The sequence below is a fragment of the Mauremys reevesii genome, linkage group 11 (genome assembly GCF_016161935.1).
Source record: "Mauremys reevesii isolate NIE-2019 linkage group 11, ASM1616193v1, whole genome shotgun sequence".
Classification (NCBI taxonomy): domain Eukaryota; kingdom Metazoa; phylum Chordata; order Testudines; family Geoemydidae; genus Mauremys; species Mauremys reevesii.
This window is the reverse complement of record NC_052633.1, coordinates 15,007,524-15,026,008: the sequence shown is the minus strand read 5'-3', so window position 1 is coordinate 15,026,008 and position 18,485 is coordinate 15,007,524. Positions and strand designations below refer to the sequence as shown.

Sequence of the window (18,485 nt, the reverse complement as noted above, 5' to 3'; positions counted from 1 at the left end):
CACCCTTCATTCATTTTAAAGAAAAGTTGGATGTTAACATTTTAACTTTGCATATCCATTTATTGCAGGTATTTGGGAGTGAAAAAATGCTTAATGATATATTTGATCCCAATGCAACTCTCAGTATGTAGACTCTGATCCTGCCAGGTGCGTTAGAGTGATCAGCCCCTTGCAGAATCAGTAGCCAAGTAGTCAAATAAGCCCAATAAGGATAGTGCATCACCAAGTGTATTTTTTTCATTTATTTTGACACGTCTTTTTGATTATTTCTGATATTACTTCATCTCGCCCTTTATGTGTTCTGTAGTACATGTTGTAAAAGCTACATAAGACCTCTTTACGGCACCATGACAAACTTTTACTCCTAGTAAATTTCACGCTGCATAAAATCTTTGCTAAGCTGTAAGAAGGGACCTGAGAATAGTTGTTTTTGTGTTTGTTTTATAAAGAATTTATGAAGTGGATTATCGCAGTGAGGATTACCAAGCTTTACAGTATTGTATGTATGTATATGAGTGTCTCCGATCAGTGATTGTACAAGCTCTTACTTACAATTTTACCTTGTTTTTCTGCCAGATATTGTGGTCCTCATATGCTGAGATTTTTTTTTCTCAAAGTAATAAGTATTTTTTCCCTTCAATGATATATAGCAGCTGGCAGTTCTTTCTTCTGGGGATCACAGGGGAAATTTGATGGGTGAATATAAAAAATAGGATTTAAACTAAAGGATTTTGATACTTTATTCCTCAGTGGTTTGCGATCATTATGTATGGCTTGGGCAAAGAGAATGACTCACTGAGTACTTCTTTGTACTTCTTTGTGCTTCTCATCCTTCCTCGGTCTAAACAAGAGTTCGGGGTTGTTGTTTTTTTCTTTTCTGTTGTTCAGTCTTACAGCATCAGCCTATCATGTTAAAACATGAAAACAAATTTATTTTCTTTGTTGTTTTCTTTGTTGTTGCCTGGCAGTGTATATATTCCAGCGGCTGAAATGAGCTGCTGTCTGCTCTCTGCTTTTACTGATGATGTATGAAACAAATAGAAGGCAGCCTGAGCTTTATAACCTGAGCTGAAGTTGCAGTACTGATAGTAATAACCATAGGAAAAAAACATCTGGGCATGTAAGCAAACATGACAGGGAAATTATATCAAGAGTATTGCTACGCAACCCTAAAGTGTCATTCAGAGACACAATCTTTTGTTTTGTGTTAACCTAACACAAAGTCCATTCTTGGCTTACTGCGGTCCTGGGGAAAGCAGTTGCATCGCAACAGTGCCAGAGTTTGATGTGCATGGTTGAAGAAGCAGGAGGTGTTTGAATGTTAAATAAATCAAGAAAGAAATACAGGGTTTCAGCCTTGAATCTCTTCAGAAGCTCATTAGCCAACAAATTAATTTAAATTCAGCTCTGTCTCACCATTTAAAAAAGTTTAAAAAGGAAAGCAGCTTTACAGGACAGAAAAAACATACTTCTGGGGAAAAAACAAGTTCATGTTGCATCATAATAGATCCTTACTAGTAGCATGCAGTATGAGAAGTATTTAATGGGTGTTCTGCAGTAACGTGAACTGAGGGGGTTCTGTGCTCTGTGATGTTAGCTGCTGGGCAGTTGTCTGGTTTTCTCCTTATAGAAAAGTCTGATGAAATGTATGATTCTTGGCAAAGCTCAGACACTACTTGCTTATGGGTACATCTGTTGGGCATCAGATTAGGGTTGCCAATCCTCCAGTATTGTCCTGGAGTTTCCAGGAATTAAAGATTATGTCATGTGATGAAACCTCCAGGAATACATCCAAACAAAATTGGCAACCCAACTTCAGATAGATTTTAGCACTGCTTCAGCCATGAAGGAAATACTGTGCTTTCAGAAGGATCCAATTTGCATATATTCTTTCTAAGATGGCCTTTGGGAAGAATGAGTGAAAAAAATCTGTTACAGATATCAAGTGTGTTTTTACTATTTTGATGGTTTCTTCTTGGAATTATACCCATGGAAGTGAGAAGATGTTTGTAAAGGTACTAATTGTACCAAAGAACATTGATATAATCACTGACATGGAATATATATTAAGTGCCACATGCCAGCAATCAACGATAAATCCAAATGATGTTTAAAAAAATATTTTAAAAAATGCTAAAATCAAATCTAAGACATGGGCCAGATCCTCAGTGGTGTAAATCAGCATGATTTCAGTGAAGTCAATAGGGTTACACAGATCTACCCAAGCTGAGAACTTGGTCCTAAGTATTATTAGCATCACTAACTTCAGGAATAGCCAAGCAATTGGTAATGAGTAATGTGGCAAATAGAAAAAGTGTGTATCCAAACCCAGTTGTGAAATGGAGTCTCTCCAGAAGCTTTTTTGGAGATCAAGACAGAAATTCATTGTCTGCCCAAAGCCATTGAGAACAAATTCCATTCAGCCACATTTAAAAAAATCTGAAGTGCATAAATACGGTACCATGTTATATGGTGACCAGCCCTTTTTAAAGGGAGATAGCGGTCTCAGCGCACCTGTCCTGCAGCCGATTTGCCTCCCCAAGTGCAGAGAAGGAATTTAGTCACATGACAGATTGAACCAGGCCTCTATCGGGGTAGAAAACAGGGGTCAGTGGATAGCCAAAGGGGGACTGCAGAGTGGAAGAGAGAGACTGAGACGGACTGACAGTCAGTCAGTCTCCTGCAGTGGTCCCTGAGGAAGGGAAGTGGGGCTGGGAAGAAAGGCCCAGCTGGACGTTTTGGTTTCCTTCTGGGGAGAAGGCAAAGAAGGCAGGCCAGGCCTTGGGTCTTCTCTAGAGACTTAGAGAACAGAGGAAGAGAGTCCCTCCAGGAGGCGGAGCTGTGCCCAGGGTAAGCCTGGAATGGAAAACCTTTTTGTGCTTATTTTGGAACTTTGTGTTAATAAAACCAGACTCCAAGAAGCGCTGTTATTGGACATGTGAAAGCCTCTTTGGGGGGTTATTGAGGAATCGAGAGAGAAAATGGAGGCAGGGTGGCTTCTGTCCAGATGAGGGGATGTGTGTGAGGTGGCCACCCCTGTGACATACCAACATTCAATAGAGGGTAAAACCTGCCCGAAACCACCTGAATTTTGTGAAAATGAACAGTGATCTGCTAATAAGTGCTACAATAACAACTGCAGAGAAAGAAGAGGTCTGATGTAACTAAGCATCTCAGAGTGGGGAGGCTGTGTAGACTAAGGGTTCTATCCTGCCACATAAAACTCCCATTAAGGCCCTATTGATTGTGTCCAATCTTCTTACTTCAAGAGGAGCTGTGAGGTCAGAATCTGTCCACCAGGGGCTGTATTATCATTGAGATGTATGCACAGGAATGCAGAGGAGAATAGCCCCTGAGGTGAGTTTGAATTTTCAAAAAGCCTTCAATGGGCTGCGTATCTCAAGATCCAGCTTTGGCGACAAAATCCAGGGGTGGAAAGACAGCACAGTGAATAGACAAGGAGCTGATTGCACAATAGAAAGCAGAGCAGGTATTTGGAGGAGTTGCCCAAGTGCAGAGGTGTTCAGCAAGCTCCTTTTATAGCTAGTATTCTGTGACTAGGGCTTTCTGACTCAATTGTCTTTAAACCTGCTCTGAAAAAAATTTACATGCACTAATGACAGGAGAAAAATAAACACTTAGTGCCAAATTACATGCTGCTTCAGTATTTATATGCTAGCAGGTGAGACGTGCAGAGAATCCCTTCCCTCCTCACCTCAGTGCTCCCATGCAGGAAGCAATCCTGCAGCTGGAGTTCTCCAAGTGTAATGGGATGGGGAGCTGCTGACAGCACTGAACAGGTGGAGGGGCGTATCTGGGTGGGTTGTGGCTATGGCTGCAGGTGAGTGTGTTCCCAGGAGCAGCCCTACCAACAGAGACATTGTGCTAGATTCAACGCTCAGTTGCATCAATGTAAACGGGAAGTAAATCCACTAAAGACAGTAGAGAAGACTGGTGCAATTCAGACCAGAATCTGGCCCATTATGCCCATTCCTGCCCTACCCGAGCATAATATCTCAGTCACCTCTTGCCCCCACCAACCCTCCTCTGGCTCTGGGAGACATAACTGAGGCTTAAGCATCTGGGCCTCGATTCAGGAAAACATCATATGTATATCTTCAAGTATGTGCTTAAAGTTAAGTGTGTGAATAGGTGCATTCCTGAATCAGAGACATAGCAGGCAAATTTTAAAGGGTGTAGATCTACTTTGAAATGTGGCTATTGCCAAAGTACTTAGCTAACACGTCACTATAAGGCAGTTGTGTCCATATAGTTAGACCTAGTTCATCTGTCTCAATTTGCATAATTACCAAGGCAACAGTTCATAGCAGTGAGATAGTGTCACACAATTGCATTTCCATCATTAAGGGTCTGTTTTTGTGGATTTACAAAATAGATGGAGAGATTCATTCCAGGCTGAAACTTGGAGCAGATGTCTGAATCCAAGAGAATTTTTTTATTTGAAAATCAGAAATCAGTATATCCTCTGTTAAACAGAAGTCTGCAAATGCAGAGATAAGTAAGAGATTTCAGGCACTATTTGAAAACTCTCCCATAGCTCAAACAACATATTCTTTTAAGCTTTTTTAACTTTGGAAATTTTGCCGACTATTAATGGTTTGTACAAAAATAAAGACGGTGGCCCCATCCTACAGTCCTTTAAAAAGCTCCCATTGATTTAATGGAAGGTTTGTTTGAATAATGACTGAAGAGTTAGGTCCTGAATGATTTTAATTATTTTGGACATGAAGATGTGTTTTTTTATTTTATTTTTTAAAAAGACACTCTAGCAGGCAAGTAGAGGAGTCTCTTCTGTTTGTGGGATGGTGGGTGGGTAGGTTTATAGGAATGAGCATAGGGATGGGAATCGGTATCCTGATCTGCCACTCACTTGCTATGTGACATTGGGTCAGTCACTTCATGGATAAGACTTAGAGTCAGATTGTGAACCACTTTACTCACATTATCTAGCTCCATTGACGTCACTGGAACTATTCACATGAGTAGCTGCTACCCCATGTGAGATGGGGTAGGGCCCAATCCTCAGCCCATTGAAATCAATGGAAAGATTCCTGTTAACTTCAATAGGTTTTGGATCTCACAGAGGCATAGTGAGTACAAATGAGTTGCTATGTGTTTGAACACGAGAAATGCTCCATGCATACTACGTATGTTATTGTGTAATATGATTTCAGTAATTCAAGGGGAGCATATGCAATAGCCATACTGATGTGTCTCCCCTTGAAAGTGTAACTCAGACCAGGGCCAGCTTTAGGCACCAGCTAAGGAAGCAGGTGCCTGGGGTGGCAAATCTGAAGGGGCAGCACTCCGTCCATTCTTGGGGCGGCACTCCAACTTTTTTTTCCCCCCTTCTTCGGCGGCAGCTTTTTCTTTTTTTTTCTTCCTCAGCGGCAGTTCGGCGGCAGATTTTCCTTTTTTTTCTTCCTCGGCAGCAGTTTGGCGTCAGCTTTTCCATTTTTTCTTCTTCCGCGGCACTGCTGCAGCCGGGTTTTTTTCTTTTCTTTGCTTCGCCACTTGGGGTGGAAAAAAGGTAGAGCCGGCCCTGACTCAGACAGGCAGCAGGATGAGCTGAGGATGCATGTTCAGCCTTGCTCTGGATAACCTGGCTTGTGTCAATTTGAAACAAAAACGGTGGTTCACAGAACATGTTTCTGCCAAACAAAAACATGCGGCACAAACGGGATCAGATTTGTATAGTTAAATGTTAAATACCATACTCCACTCTGAGTCAACGGCGATGAAGTACATTTATGTTGCTAAAGTGGAAAGAGAATATTCTGTTGGGCACTGTTTTCATTTTAAAATTGCAGATTTGAAAGGGAATGATAGACACCAGGGGCACGTCTAGATTACTGCGAGTCTCAGAGCCCGGGTCAACTGATTTGGGCTCACGGGGCTTGAGCTCCGGGACTAAAAATAGCCGTGTAGATGTTACTGCACGGACTGGGGCTTGGGCTCTGAGACCCTCCCTGATAGCCAGGTTACAGAGCTCAGGCTCCAGCCCAAGTGGGAAGATGTACACTGCTATTGAACACTGTTCTTAATCCAGGCTCTGAGGCTTGGTGCCGTGGGGATTTTTTGGCAGTGTAGGCATATCCTCAGAGCCTGATTCTCCATTCCCTCACCTTAGTGACACAAGCCCTAAAGACTGAATATCGCTCCCCTTAAACATGCTGGGCCTAACCTGTATGCCTAAATCCATCCAAATGCAGATACTTAAGATCTTGAAGTCAATGGTACTGTTTGCATGAGGATTATTGGTAAAGTTTGTAGGGTCAGGCCCTTTATTTATGCAAACTTTGAATCTATTTTTGAAGTCTAATACCAGAAACAAGATGTGCTGAATCACGGCTTTTATTTTCAGTTGGTTTAATTCAGATCTTTTTTGTGTGTGGAGGGGAATGTTCTTTAAGATTTTTTTTTTTACCATTTATTTTATACCTATCAGATACCCCGAGTTACTGATAAAATGAGCAGAGAATACCGATCACAGCTATCACAGTGTGACTTTGTGCTCCCCTGGTCTGTTTGTTAAATCCACCTGCTGTCTCTTTACTTATACTTAGATTGCAAGCTCTTGGGTGCAGAGACCATCATTTTGCTATGAGTTTTGTACAGCACCTAGCACAATGGGGATAAGGCCTCTAGGTGCTGCTTTAATATACATTATAAACAATCAAAATAACCATTCTAGAGGTTGGGTTTAAAGATAACAGATAACAGATTTTTGTTCCCAGCATTAAGATTTTTGTTCCCAGCATTTTTTGTTCCCAGCATTTTTGTTCCCAGCATTAAGAAATATTTTACAATTCCCACACACACTTGTTAATTTTGGGGGGAGAGCTTTTCCATATGATACACATGAGAACACCATCTTTTAACTCTCTTCCATGTGATCTGGGCAGTTAGGAATTTCATGGGTTTGTGATGTTTACTTAATGTCACAATTTAAGCATTTAATTTTCTTTGCTGCATAAAGAGTATTAGTACTTAAAAGATTTATACTCCCAGCAGTTATTACTTTCCCTGTTGTATTCTGCTGACATGGGCTATTTTTTGCTGTTAAGGGAATAGCTGCTTCAGTGATGTGACCATATGATTAACTAGATAAATGCCATGATTTGGTTTTAGCTATAATGAAGCTTTGCAATAAGCAGTAAAAGGAATCCTTCAAAGATGTAAATCAACGATCATTATGCTTAAAAATTGATCGTAGGCAGGGCTGGTAGTACTGCCTGTTACTAAGGTTGCCTGGCACATCCCATTATAAGACTCCTTTCCATTGCTCATAACTTTGCCAAACTTTAATTGCTGGGGCTAAAATTCTCCATGCCAAGTGTCTGTCTCAAGCTGATCTTTTCCTTTCTTTCTTTCTTTCTTTCTTTCTTTCTTTCTTTCTTTCTTTCTTTCTTTCTTTCTTTCTTTCTTTCTTTCTTTTAATTTCAGCCAAAACAGTTCTGCTGTTTCCAAGGATGAGACTAGGAGAATAACACATTGGTTTTCCCACAGTAAAAAATTAACCCCCCCCCCCACTTTGTTGGAGGCTCCATAGTGGGATTTAACTTATGCAGAAGCCTTGTGTTATCCCTCTACTCAGGGTGAGTTCACCCATTGGTTTTACACCAATCACTCCACTAGCCTCCGTGAGGCGAGAGCACAGTCTAGTCCGAAGTTCAGTGTGTATGTCTCTGAAAATTGCTGGTCACAGTAATTCTCTTCAGGTTCTTGCCCATACAAAAGAACCAAACCCCTTTGCATAACCTCTGCTAAAAGCCCTGAAAACTATGAGATCAATGGTCATTTCCAGCACACATATTTGGTCTCTTGCTTGGTGCTGATCAAGTTTTCATTCACCCTTTTTTCCCCCAAATGAGCCTGATTCTGATCTCACTTAACACCAATGTACATCAGGAATCACTCCACTGAAGTAAGTATAGTTACACTGGTGAGTAACTGATGTAGGTAAGGAGAGAATCAGGCCCCCTATTTTGATTAACTCTGTGGGGTGCCTAAGTAGTGTGATTGCTCCTAGAGCTCTTTCCGAGACCCCAATTCTGCAAGTTACAGGGCCATGGGTATAGGTTTAAGTATGTAAGAAGTCTCGTTGACCTCAAAGGAGCCCAAGTCTGAAGTACAAAAAACCTGAGCAGGAAATATGGCACAAAGAATAATAGATCCCAAACAAATCTCACAAAAACATATTAAGAGGTGGTAGGACTAGGATGTAAACATCCTAGGGAGAAAATCATGAACAGTGGCTCAAAATACATGAACATTTTCTCTTTTCACTGAAGAGTACATTAATGAAATGAAGCCAAGCTGGAATATTTTTAAATGACCTAGCTTTAGTGCCTGTGGGGAAGCTTATGAGAGACCATGCACAGCCATAATTACAAGGTATGGAATTTGGGGAGAACATAAATGATCAGTTTGATGGAAAATGTATTCACAGCCTGTAATTTCTTCTGTATCTCACTTTTTCTTCTTTGTTTCAATGGGCATCTGGGTGGTAGGGTAGGCCAGAGAAGTCAGTTATGAATAGTCTGCCCAGCGGTTGGAAAGTAATTTGAACGTTAGGCAGAAGGGTTCTCAGCAGTCTTGTTTTTGCTGTGAATGGCATCTGAAGAGAATTAACATTGGCGAGAATGAAATGTGGTTCTTCTTTTCACCAGCTGTGTACAGGCATGGACACTGCCTTTGGCTGTCGTGCAAAACTGAGCTCGAGTCTGTCTTCCAGTTCTTGGTCTTCCACACTGTACTTCTACATGCACCTGCCCATTGTGAACGTAACTCTCTCTTGCTGGCAGAGATGGGCATGAATGAAAATGCCAGGTCCGAGCACCCTTGCACATTGGGATGTGTGAAATCCAGATTCAGATTCTGTGACATGAGCATATCCCTGTGTAGGAGCAGAACTAACTCTTATGCTGGTGGCATCTGCAGCGCCAGTGGTCCTCCCTACCTCTCTCTTGGTCTTCTCCTGTCTCCCCTTCTCCCCCTACTCCTGCTAAGGAAACTCAAAACACACACACATACCCCTCTTCTCCCCCAGTAGAGATGGTGCCCCCTCAGGGCCCAGCTCCTTGCTATTACACCTGCCATTCAGGCCCTCCGTGTCTATGGAGGAGGCTTAGGTTTTACCTCCTAAAGTGCCGGTCTCAAAATGTACTGAGTGAACTAGCAGTTGTAAAAGTACTTTAGGCATTTTCCCTGCCATGAAGCTTTCCAGAGGTGAACCACATCCTCAGATGTTCAGACAAGTGGAATTCAAACTCAACAGAAGCAGCTAGAACTTACTGGCAAATGTCTGCCCTGATCTACCTACGATGCAGTGCTACCGAAGTCAAGGGAGGTGCCGTGAGTGGAGCTGCCATGAGAGTTTAAGTCAGAGCAGAATTTGGCCCAATGCCCTTTTCTGGAATAATATTTAATGCAGAACCTAGAGAATCCAATCAGCCAGGTTTTCATTCAGAAACCTGTTCTGCCATGGGCTGTGCCCTCTCTGTGCATTATCCAGGAATTCCTGCTTCTGATGAAGCCAGGACTTGTGGAACTCCGAAGTGCAAGAGCAGGGCAGGGAGCAGTGTAATTCTATGGCAGCTCATTGGGTTGCGAGTAGCTTAAGCATAATGCAATGAAACGCTTTCCAGCCACACAAACACAGGGGGCCATTGTCAGAAAAATTTAACTTTGTCAATACCCTTCATTTGGATGTTACTATTAAGGAGAGTGCTGAAGGAATCTCTCCTCCATACTGTATGAAATATTTACTCCTCCATGCATTCCTAGATACCATGGTAATTTAGTGTCAAAAGAATAAGAGGGAACCCAACAGTTTCAATCCAGTGGGGGTACTGTAAAGGTTATGAAAAAGTATGCTGCCAAATCTGTGCAGCAGGAAGCTGGCACATTAGACGAATGGTGCTGTTCTCTGGTTCACATCCATTTTGGCCAGTGGCTAATGTCAGCATCACACCAGATCTCAGGTAACCAATCACATATTGCTGTGACATAATTTTAGCTATCAGGGAGAAAACAGACATGGGGAGAAGATTAGCAGACAGGAGTCTGCCAAAGTTGAGGCTGCTAATATCAGAGGCTCTTAAATGCTTGTATGATATTGTACATAATCAAAAAGCTGTAGAAGGAGTTTCTGTAGATGAATCTTAACGTCCTGCTTTTTCTTTTCTGCCTTCTTGGTACTTAGGTTGTTGCTCCTGACCTGAATAATAACTCCCTTACACTCCTTTGGCAATTCCAGCCCTAATATTCATATTGTATATTTGTATTTATTGTGTGTTTCATTTTGTGTTCATTTCTATTTTTCATGCTACAAAATCTCATAATCTTGGGGGATTTTTGATGACGGTGATGTGGGGTGTGATCCTGTTTCTGTTGCAGAGCATGATGCCAATTGACCTCAATGGGAGCAGGAGCAGGCTAAGAGAGCGCACTGCAGATGAAAGCTTTAATCTTCTTCTGTGTGAAACAATTGAAGTATGTGACAAATATATCAGTCTATTTTAGAAGAGACAGACACTCACAGACAGCCAGTGAAATTCAGCCTTGTGCAGAGAGCCAGCAGAAGGCATACACACCACTTAAATCTCACTTCAGTCCTCAGTATAGGACATAATGGTGCATAGGCCTTATGCTATCCCTCTGCACCAGGGTGAGTTTTACCTAGTGAGAAGATAATTATAGTGATTGTTTCTTTACATCTCTGCTAGCAAGGCCTCAGGCAGTGGGATCCCTAGTTTCAGTCTAACTCATGAGGGAGTGTCAGCCTAGAGGAGATGCTTTTGCTACTTGCTTTCAGATGGCTTCTCAACTTTATCACCTTGGCTTGGTTTTATTTAACCTAGATTTCATAAGTGCCTGCGCCAACACACATGCCCAACACTGCCCAGTCCACACCCTGAATCAGCGTTTTCAGAGCTAATTCTTCCTGCCGGTCACTGCTAAGAGGCCCTGCTGATTCTTTACTGAGGGTGGGGGGTGCGTGGTCAGAAAATACTAAGAGGGCTTTGTGTTTTTCCCAGCGCTATCTGGCTTAGGTGCCAGGAGCCAGGCCCAGACTGCTCATCTGACACACATTCCTCTAACTGATGTGGCACCTGTCTTATATATTAGAGGAGTTTAAAAAAAAAATAGTGTGTTGAAATAAACTACAGAAACATAAAACTCCTATGACAGTTGGCTTTCATGTTTCAGTAAACATCTATTTAGTTTGATCTGCTGAAAAGAAAGGAGAGAGGGAAATGTAGAAATCATTTCACTAACCACAGACATACTTTCAGGAAGCTAAACATGACAAATGATTGCAGGGGTTTCTGAAGCTATAGAGGTGCTTACTAGTATCAGTCCTCTCACCATGGCACCCACTGACACAGATCTTTCTTCAGTCAGTGCAGTGGGCACTCAGTGTCCTGATGTTCTGGATTAGCATAATATCTGTATAGAGGAAGAAAAATCCATGCAACAAGCTCTTCATGCTGAACAGCTTCCACTTAGCTGCCAAAATACGACCCAGTGGAAAATAACAGTAGCCAGGTGTCAGGCTGTCTAGAGTGGCAACCTCAGGGCAGATTGTCAAGAAACAGGGCACAAACCCCAAACTGGTTGTGAGTTCTATACTTAGATTTTATCAACCACGTAACAAGTGTGAACTCCTCGGGTACTATAGCAGCCTTAACATGGAATCACAGACGGTGACCTTGGGTACTCCGGTCCATCTTGCCACCCAGGCAAGCCTGCCTTTGTGATAGATGGTTCCTTACACCAAAAATCACATCAATATTCAGGTTACTCCCAGTCCCAAAGGACCAGTCACTTACCCCAGGTCAAGTGCACCTTAGATTGCTCACCAAAAACAATGCTTATAGCCAATCCTATAATAAACTAACTAAAGGTTTATTATCTAGGAAAAGGAAACAAGAAAGTTACTTACGAGATTAAAGCAGGTTAACTTACACACACAAATGAGATACAGTCTTAGGTTCCAAAAGATGATAGTAGCTGCTATAATATGCAAACTTTGTACATCCTTTAGGGCTAACCCAAGCTAAACAGTTGGGGACCCCTTGCTTACGCTTAGAAATCTTTGCCCCTCAGAGTTCAAGCAACACAAGGATACAATTTCTCCTTAACAGGAGTCCCTTGGGGAGCCAGCTGAGGTCACTCAATTAGGGTGAACTGAAAAGAATGGGGCATAGAATCCCCAAAGCTAGTGGATATTCCAATGCTTAGATTTACCAACCAGGGCCGGCTCCAGACCCCAGCGCACCAAACGTACGCTTGGGGCGGCATGCCGCCAGGAGGGCGGCAGGCGGCTCCGGTGGACCTCCCGCAGGCATGGCTCCAGTGGACCTCCCGCAGGCATGCCTGCGGAGGGTCCACTGGTCCCGCGGCTTGGGTGGACCTCCTGCAGGCGTGCCTGCGGATGCTCCACCGGAGCCGCGGGACCAGCGGACCCCCCGCAGGCACATCTGCAAGAGGTCCCCCGGAGCCGCGGGACCGGCGACTGCCAGCGCGCCCCCGGCGGCGTGCCGCCGTGCTTGGGGCGGTGGAATTCCTAGAGCCGCCCCTGTTACCAACCCAGCACAAAACAGCTTCTTTATTACCTCACTGGTTACACACTAGTCAACAACACAGTTCCCTTAAAGTAACTCAGCCTCAGGCCTCCACCTAGACACCCAAGTCAGATATGATGAGGATTAATGAAAATCTTATTCATCATATAAGAAAGTTCTACCAATCCCAAAGGATCAGACACACTACCTCCCAGGTTAATGAATATTCCAGATCCTACCCAAATAACTGCTACAGCCAGTTCTTATTAACTAAACTATGATGTATTGAAAAAGAAAACAGTGTGAGGATTGGTTAAAAGATTAATATACATACAGGCATGAGTTCTATTCTTGAGGTTCAGTTTCATAGCAGAGATGGTGAGCTTTGTAGTTGCAAAGAATTCTTTTAGAATTTAATCCATAGGTTATAGTCCAATGTCCAATATCATATTCAGGGTGTTCCAGATTACCCAGGATCTCAATCTTGTGACTCAAACTTCCCCTCATGAAACTTAAGCAGATCTGAGATGACAGGATCAGGACCCCAGGGTCTTTTATACAATGTTCTAGCATCCGCTTGACCAGACAGTCCTGGGTAAATAATAGGTGATCAGGGTGACTTTGAAGTAGGTCTATTTCCTAAGCATCACGGGTAATTATTCACATAGAATCCTTTCTGGTCATGCGTCACACAGGGATTTCCCCCAGCAGTCAAACTGATGGGCCGGGCGTTTGGGGCACGTCTCCTCTCCCTGGGTGTTGGGGGAACAATCAGCAAAGTGTTTTGTCCACTGATGTTGCACAGTGGCTTGTCTGATGTCTGTAGACCTTCTTTTGGTGAGGAGGAGACGACACCTCTTGTGGTAAACTAGTATTTCACACTTGATGATGCTTCTCCCCCGATGGTGGGGTTCAAAGTCTTAGCAAACATTTTTATAGTTACAGAGCAAGCGTTTGAACATTATCTTATAACATGGGATACAGATGTTATAAGTAGGATTAATATGTGCAGCCTCCCTACAAGCAATCCCATAAAGTCTAAACACTAAAGACATTCTTATAACTCTAATATCTGTTTTAATAATACTAACACATAGGTGAGGCATTTGTCAGTGTTTAGTGAGGCCCAATTGCCTTGACATGAGCTGGCACCAGGTCTGCCAGCATCACACTGGGGAAGGAAAAGAAATAGCACAAATGTTGTATTCAGGTACAGGAGCACAGACAAAAGACCTGATTCAACGAGGCACTTCAGCATAGCTATCTACTAAGGTATTGTACTGACATGGCCACCATGATTCTAATAATTGAGAGCCTCACAAGCATTAAGCCTAGCAACATACCTGTAAGGCAAGGAAGTATTATTGTCCCTAGTTTTATAGATGGGGAACTGAGGCACAGTTCCCCATTACAAGTTTAAGTAATCTGCCCAAGGTCACAAAGGAAGGCTGTGGCAGAGCTGGGAATTGAATCCTGGTTACATATGTTCCGGTGTAGTGTCTTAGCCACAAGACTGCCTTCCTCCCATTGGACAATTAAGCAGGGTTTGTGTCTGCTTTGTGTTACCAGATCGACAGTAAGCAGCTAGAGGGTACCAATGAATCTGTCTCTATCAATCTATCTATCTATCAACTAAATATCAGTCAATCAACTTAGCTTTTCCTATTCTGCCTGTCAGCTATGTTACAGATATGACTGATGAATGCTGTGTTGAAGAGTGATCTAGAAATGCCTATCAGCAAGCCTTACAAAAATATAAAACTTGCATGGAAAGACGCTGTAAATTCAAAGTACATTAGTATTATAAACCAAATCCTGAGGTCCTTATTTTAGTCAGGCATAGTTAAATAAAAATCATGCAGTATTTGAGTAAAGACCTTTGGATGTGCCCCCCAAGGAATTACATTGGGTCACACCAGGCATTCAAGTTTTAAGCACAAATCCCTCACTGGGGATGCTCAGTTGGTTCATATTGGCATTGAAGTCAATGGAGCGACACTGATTTATCCCAGCTGAGGATCTGGCCCATAGAGAAAAACATAACAAAGAATATGACACTACTCCACCACCGAGACTCTAAACACGGGACCCTAGCCACCATTTGGATGCAAGGATGCATTTGGTGGTCAGGTGGGAGAACCATGTGGCAAGCTAGTTTATGTGCCTGCGGTTTCATGGTCTGATCAAGCATGAGTCAGGAAGGAGCACTGTCAAACACATGCTTTTCCCCATCTCCACATTCCCCAGAGGGACTTGATTTTGTGTGATACACCAACAAGCTATGCCACTGTGTCAGCTTGACCCAAGTAGAAAGGAACTTCCTCGCATAACCAGATCCCTGATCAGGTAGGACTTTATATATTAAATCGGCGCCTTGATCTCTCCCTGGAAACATAGCGGCATGCAGTGCAGCTCTGTGGAGCATTAATGTCATACACTCCCTGCAGGATGGTGTATTGCTCAGCCTGTGGTCAGCTGCATTCTGTGTAAGCTTATAAGCCTTGGTCCCAGTGTGTGGCCCCAAGTAGAGCTCATTGCAGTCGCCACCTCTTGAGGTGACCGGTGTGGATGAGGCTCCCCGGGGGCATTTGGAAGGAAAGGTTGCATTGTCCTACACAGGTGCAGGTGGAAACTTCCTGACCTTTTTGGCTACAGCTGTTATTTGATGTTCCAAGAGCAGCCCTGGAGGTAGTAAAACTCCTTGATTGCAAACCTGAGTCACCGATGGCAGATGCGCTCCCTCAGCCTCAGGTGTGCTTCTTGCCTGTTCTTCTAGTGGTTCTGCCCCCCATCCAGCAACATCATCTTTCTCTTATCTGCAGGAAGTCAGCCATCTTGTCTTCATTCATGATTTCATAGACTCTGGGTTTTCTGTTCCACTGCACCAGCCAGACTATGTATCTTATCTAATCTGTCTCTGTTTGAGGCTGTAATTCACTATAATATCAAAGACCTGTGTGTGACAAGATTGCTTGTCACTGTCTTACTCTTAGGGCTTTGTTTCAGGCATACCGGGGTACGTACGGCTTGTGTGATCAGAGGTGCGCTGCAGAGGCTGCAACTGGGTGATTGTGGCTGGAGGCATAACGATGGTGCAGGACAGTCAGGCATAAGGCCGCCAGCGAAGTGAGCGGGAAACATGTTCAGAAGTTGCATTTGCTACTCTTTTTAAAAGGCGTGGTGAGGGCTCTGGGCACCGACAGAGGCCTGTGGAGCCATGGGCACGCTCCAGAAATGTCTGCTCACGTCCCCTCTGGGGAGCTGAGCATTGGCAACACTGGTCCCCCCTCCCCGTGTGCTCAGGGCTCACACAGAGGAGCACAGGGCTGGTTGATGAAGATGTGAGCCTCTGGTGGGATGGATCCTGCACCCCCTCGCCCCTGGGTGGGGGCACCCACAGTTTTGCCGTGCATTGTTTATTGGAAAAACAGAACCACAGTTACCAAAGCAAAATTATTGGTGTCCCAATAAGCTCCTCCTTTTGCCAGGTGGAGTTGCTGCTGTAGGGGGGATCTGAATGGAGCAGCTGTGGTCCAGTGGGCTGAGTGTGGCGCTGGGTGTCTGGAGATCTGGATTCTAGTCCCAGCTCTGTCGCTGGCTCACATAGAGATAAATGATGACCACTTGAGTGTGTGAGGGGATAGGTACAGGGATCCCTTTTCCCCCAGGGATGTGGCTGCCAGTGATGGGGAGCACGGAGGAGCAGTGTTGGTGGTCCCAGAGGGGTGTATTGTCCATATGGCGAGGCAGCACTGGTTACACTTTACACAGGTGTAGCAAATCTCTGACAGCAAATGACTGGCTGTCATTCTCCTCCCAGTGACGAGGAAACTGTGGCAAACACAAAAAGCTCCCAGGACCAGGTGGTGCACCTTGTCCTCTTCGCTGTCACAACTTAATCTGATGAGAGGTATAAGTGAGCCCACAGCCTCCCCATAGCTCAGTTTTCTCATCTGTAAAATGGCAATAAGTATCACTGGTTACCTTCATAGGCAATCTGAGGGCTCTTTAGGAGTAAGTGCTAAGCAGGAGACCAGAGTCCAACTCCTGACTCCACGCTCCCTGGCTGGACGGATCTGGTATTGTGGTACAGGAGGCACAGTCCTCTGTCCCAGGTCTCTCTGCATGGACTCCCTCTGGCCAACTTAAGAGAGGTGCTGGCAACCTCCCAAGAGTATCCACTTGGCCAGGAGGTTAATGGCTATATAAATTGGAGACAAACTGGGATCCTTAGGACTAACAGGGAGAACTCCCAGAATATAACCATCACTGATTCAATTTCGTTTTTACCAGCAACCAGCTTGGAAGGAGGTGAAAAGAGCAATAGATTTATTTTAACACTGAGGCTGCTTTCCACAGCTGGCTGTATCCATTTGGCCAACGTTTAAACCTAAGTGCCCACACCAGCAGTAGCAGTCACAGTTATCTTGGGTCCTCTAACCTGCAGACTGAAAGAACATGTGTACAGCATAGTAAGTTACCTCCAATTCCTTTTAGGTTAGAATTTTAAACAAGAAGATCGATTTTAGCGATATTCAGTCCAGATGTGGTTCCAAGGATAACATCAAACATTCTGCAGGGGGAGGAAATGTAAGTAGTGACGCTACTTCAGAAGGCGTCCTGACTGTGATGACCCACCTTGCACAGCCAGCCCTCTGTCTCCCCTCCTTCCAAGCACTATTTCCCTTCTTGCTTATGTTTCACATGTTAACTTGGTCTGATAGTCTGTCAACCCTGTGTGTTCCGTGGTGGGCTTCTGATCCTTCCCCACAGACCGCAGCAAATGTTTAGGATTCAGCCAGGAAACGGATTAGGAGGCAGAGGATGAGTGCATCTTTACAACCACGGGATTAGTCTTGCAAGGAGCTGAGTGTCCTTATAGGTGTTAAGCAACTACAGCTTCCACTGAACCCCAAAACAGGAGTCCAAAGAGAGCTGAGGTTGCTCAGCTCTTACGTGATCTGATCCAAGGTGACTAATTTCAAGGAAGTGACAAACACAGTTTTCACTTATTACATTTTTCTTAAACTATAACGTTCTGTCTCCCTCTGTCCCTGGTGAAAAGGCCAGACTGTCTAGATGCACACTGCTGCAATGTGGCTTCATTCACATTTGCTCACAGTTCCACAGAAATCAGTCATTCAAGCTCCTGGAAGTACCAGGGGAAGCCCTTCCTGGCTGTACAGCAGATCTGTATATTGCCTTCTTTAGGTCATCCCAGACAAAGTAACAGAAAGACTGAAAGCATAGTCCATCTGTCATTTAAGGTTGGGTGTGCACTTCTGTCCCAGAGTCTCTCTCTCTCTCGCTCTCTCTCAGAAGACTATATAAAATTAACAGAGTTAGATGACAGATAGATAAAAGAAATACAAAATCAGGATAAACAGGGTTTAGACAGAAGGTCTGATTAGCCATTGTGTTACTCCCATTTTATGCCAGTGTAACTCCATTATGGATTTAATCTGATGTAAAACTGGAGTAACTCCGTAGTGAATCACACTCAGTGTTTACACTGTACTTATGGGAACAGAGGGACATGGGAAGAGATTTGAATCTGAAAATCAGGATAAGCCATATGAAAGGGATAGTATTAAAAGCCCAGATTCCCAGGAAATAAGTATTCAAGAAAGGAACAAAGAAAGCAGACTAGAACAACCATACGTATCATGCTGCACACAGCGCTTAGAGGCACTGCCTTTCACCACAAGAGGAAAGCTCAGAAGCTTCTTAGGAAATAGCCCTTGTTTATCTTCTTGATTCACATCTTTGTTTTACTAATGAAAAGACTTAACACACCACTGTCAGGTTCCTTGGTGGAATGGAAGCTTGCTGTATTAATCCAGATGTTTCTCACCTTTCTGGCATGATCTGTTCTCTGCTAACTATTTCTTC

At 43.7% G+C, this 18,485-nt stretch overlaps 1 protein-coding gene across 7 annotated transcripts in view; it reads left to right on the top strand.

Moving 5' to 3' along the window:
- The window catches only part of MAP2 (microtubule associated protein 2), a 260,078-nt gene that overhangs the window by 234,793 nt on the left and 6,800 nt on the right, over nt 1-18,485 (top strand). For 2 of the 7 annotated variants that reach the window (XM_039493838.1, XM_039493840.1), the window contains 2 exons: nt 10,423-10,518; nt 17,091-17,183. The exons of 3 other annotated variants lie outside the window; for them this stretch is intronic. In XM_039493838.1, the coding sequence (XP_039349772.1) occupies nt 10,423-10,518; nt 17,091-17,183 (189 nt within the window). The remainder of the gene's footprint in view (nt 1-10,422; nt 10,519-17,090; nt 17,184-18,485) is intronic. 2 more of the 7 variants (XM_039493843.1, XM_039493839.1) reach the window with 1 other exon arrangement.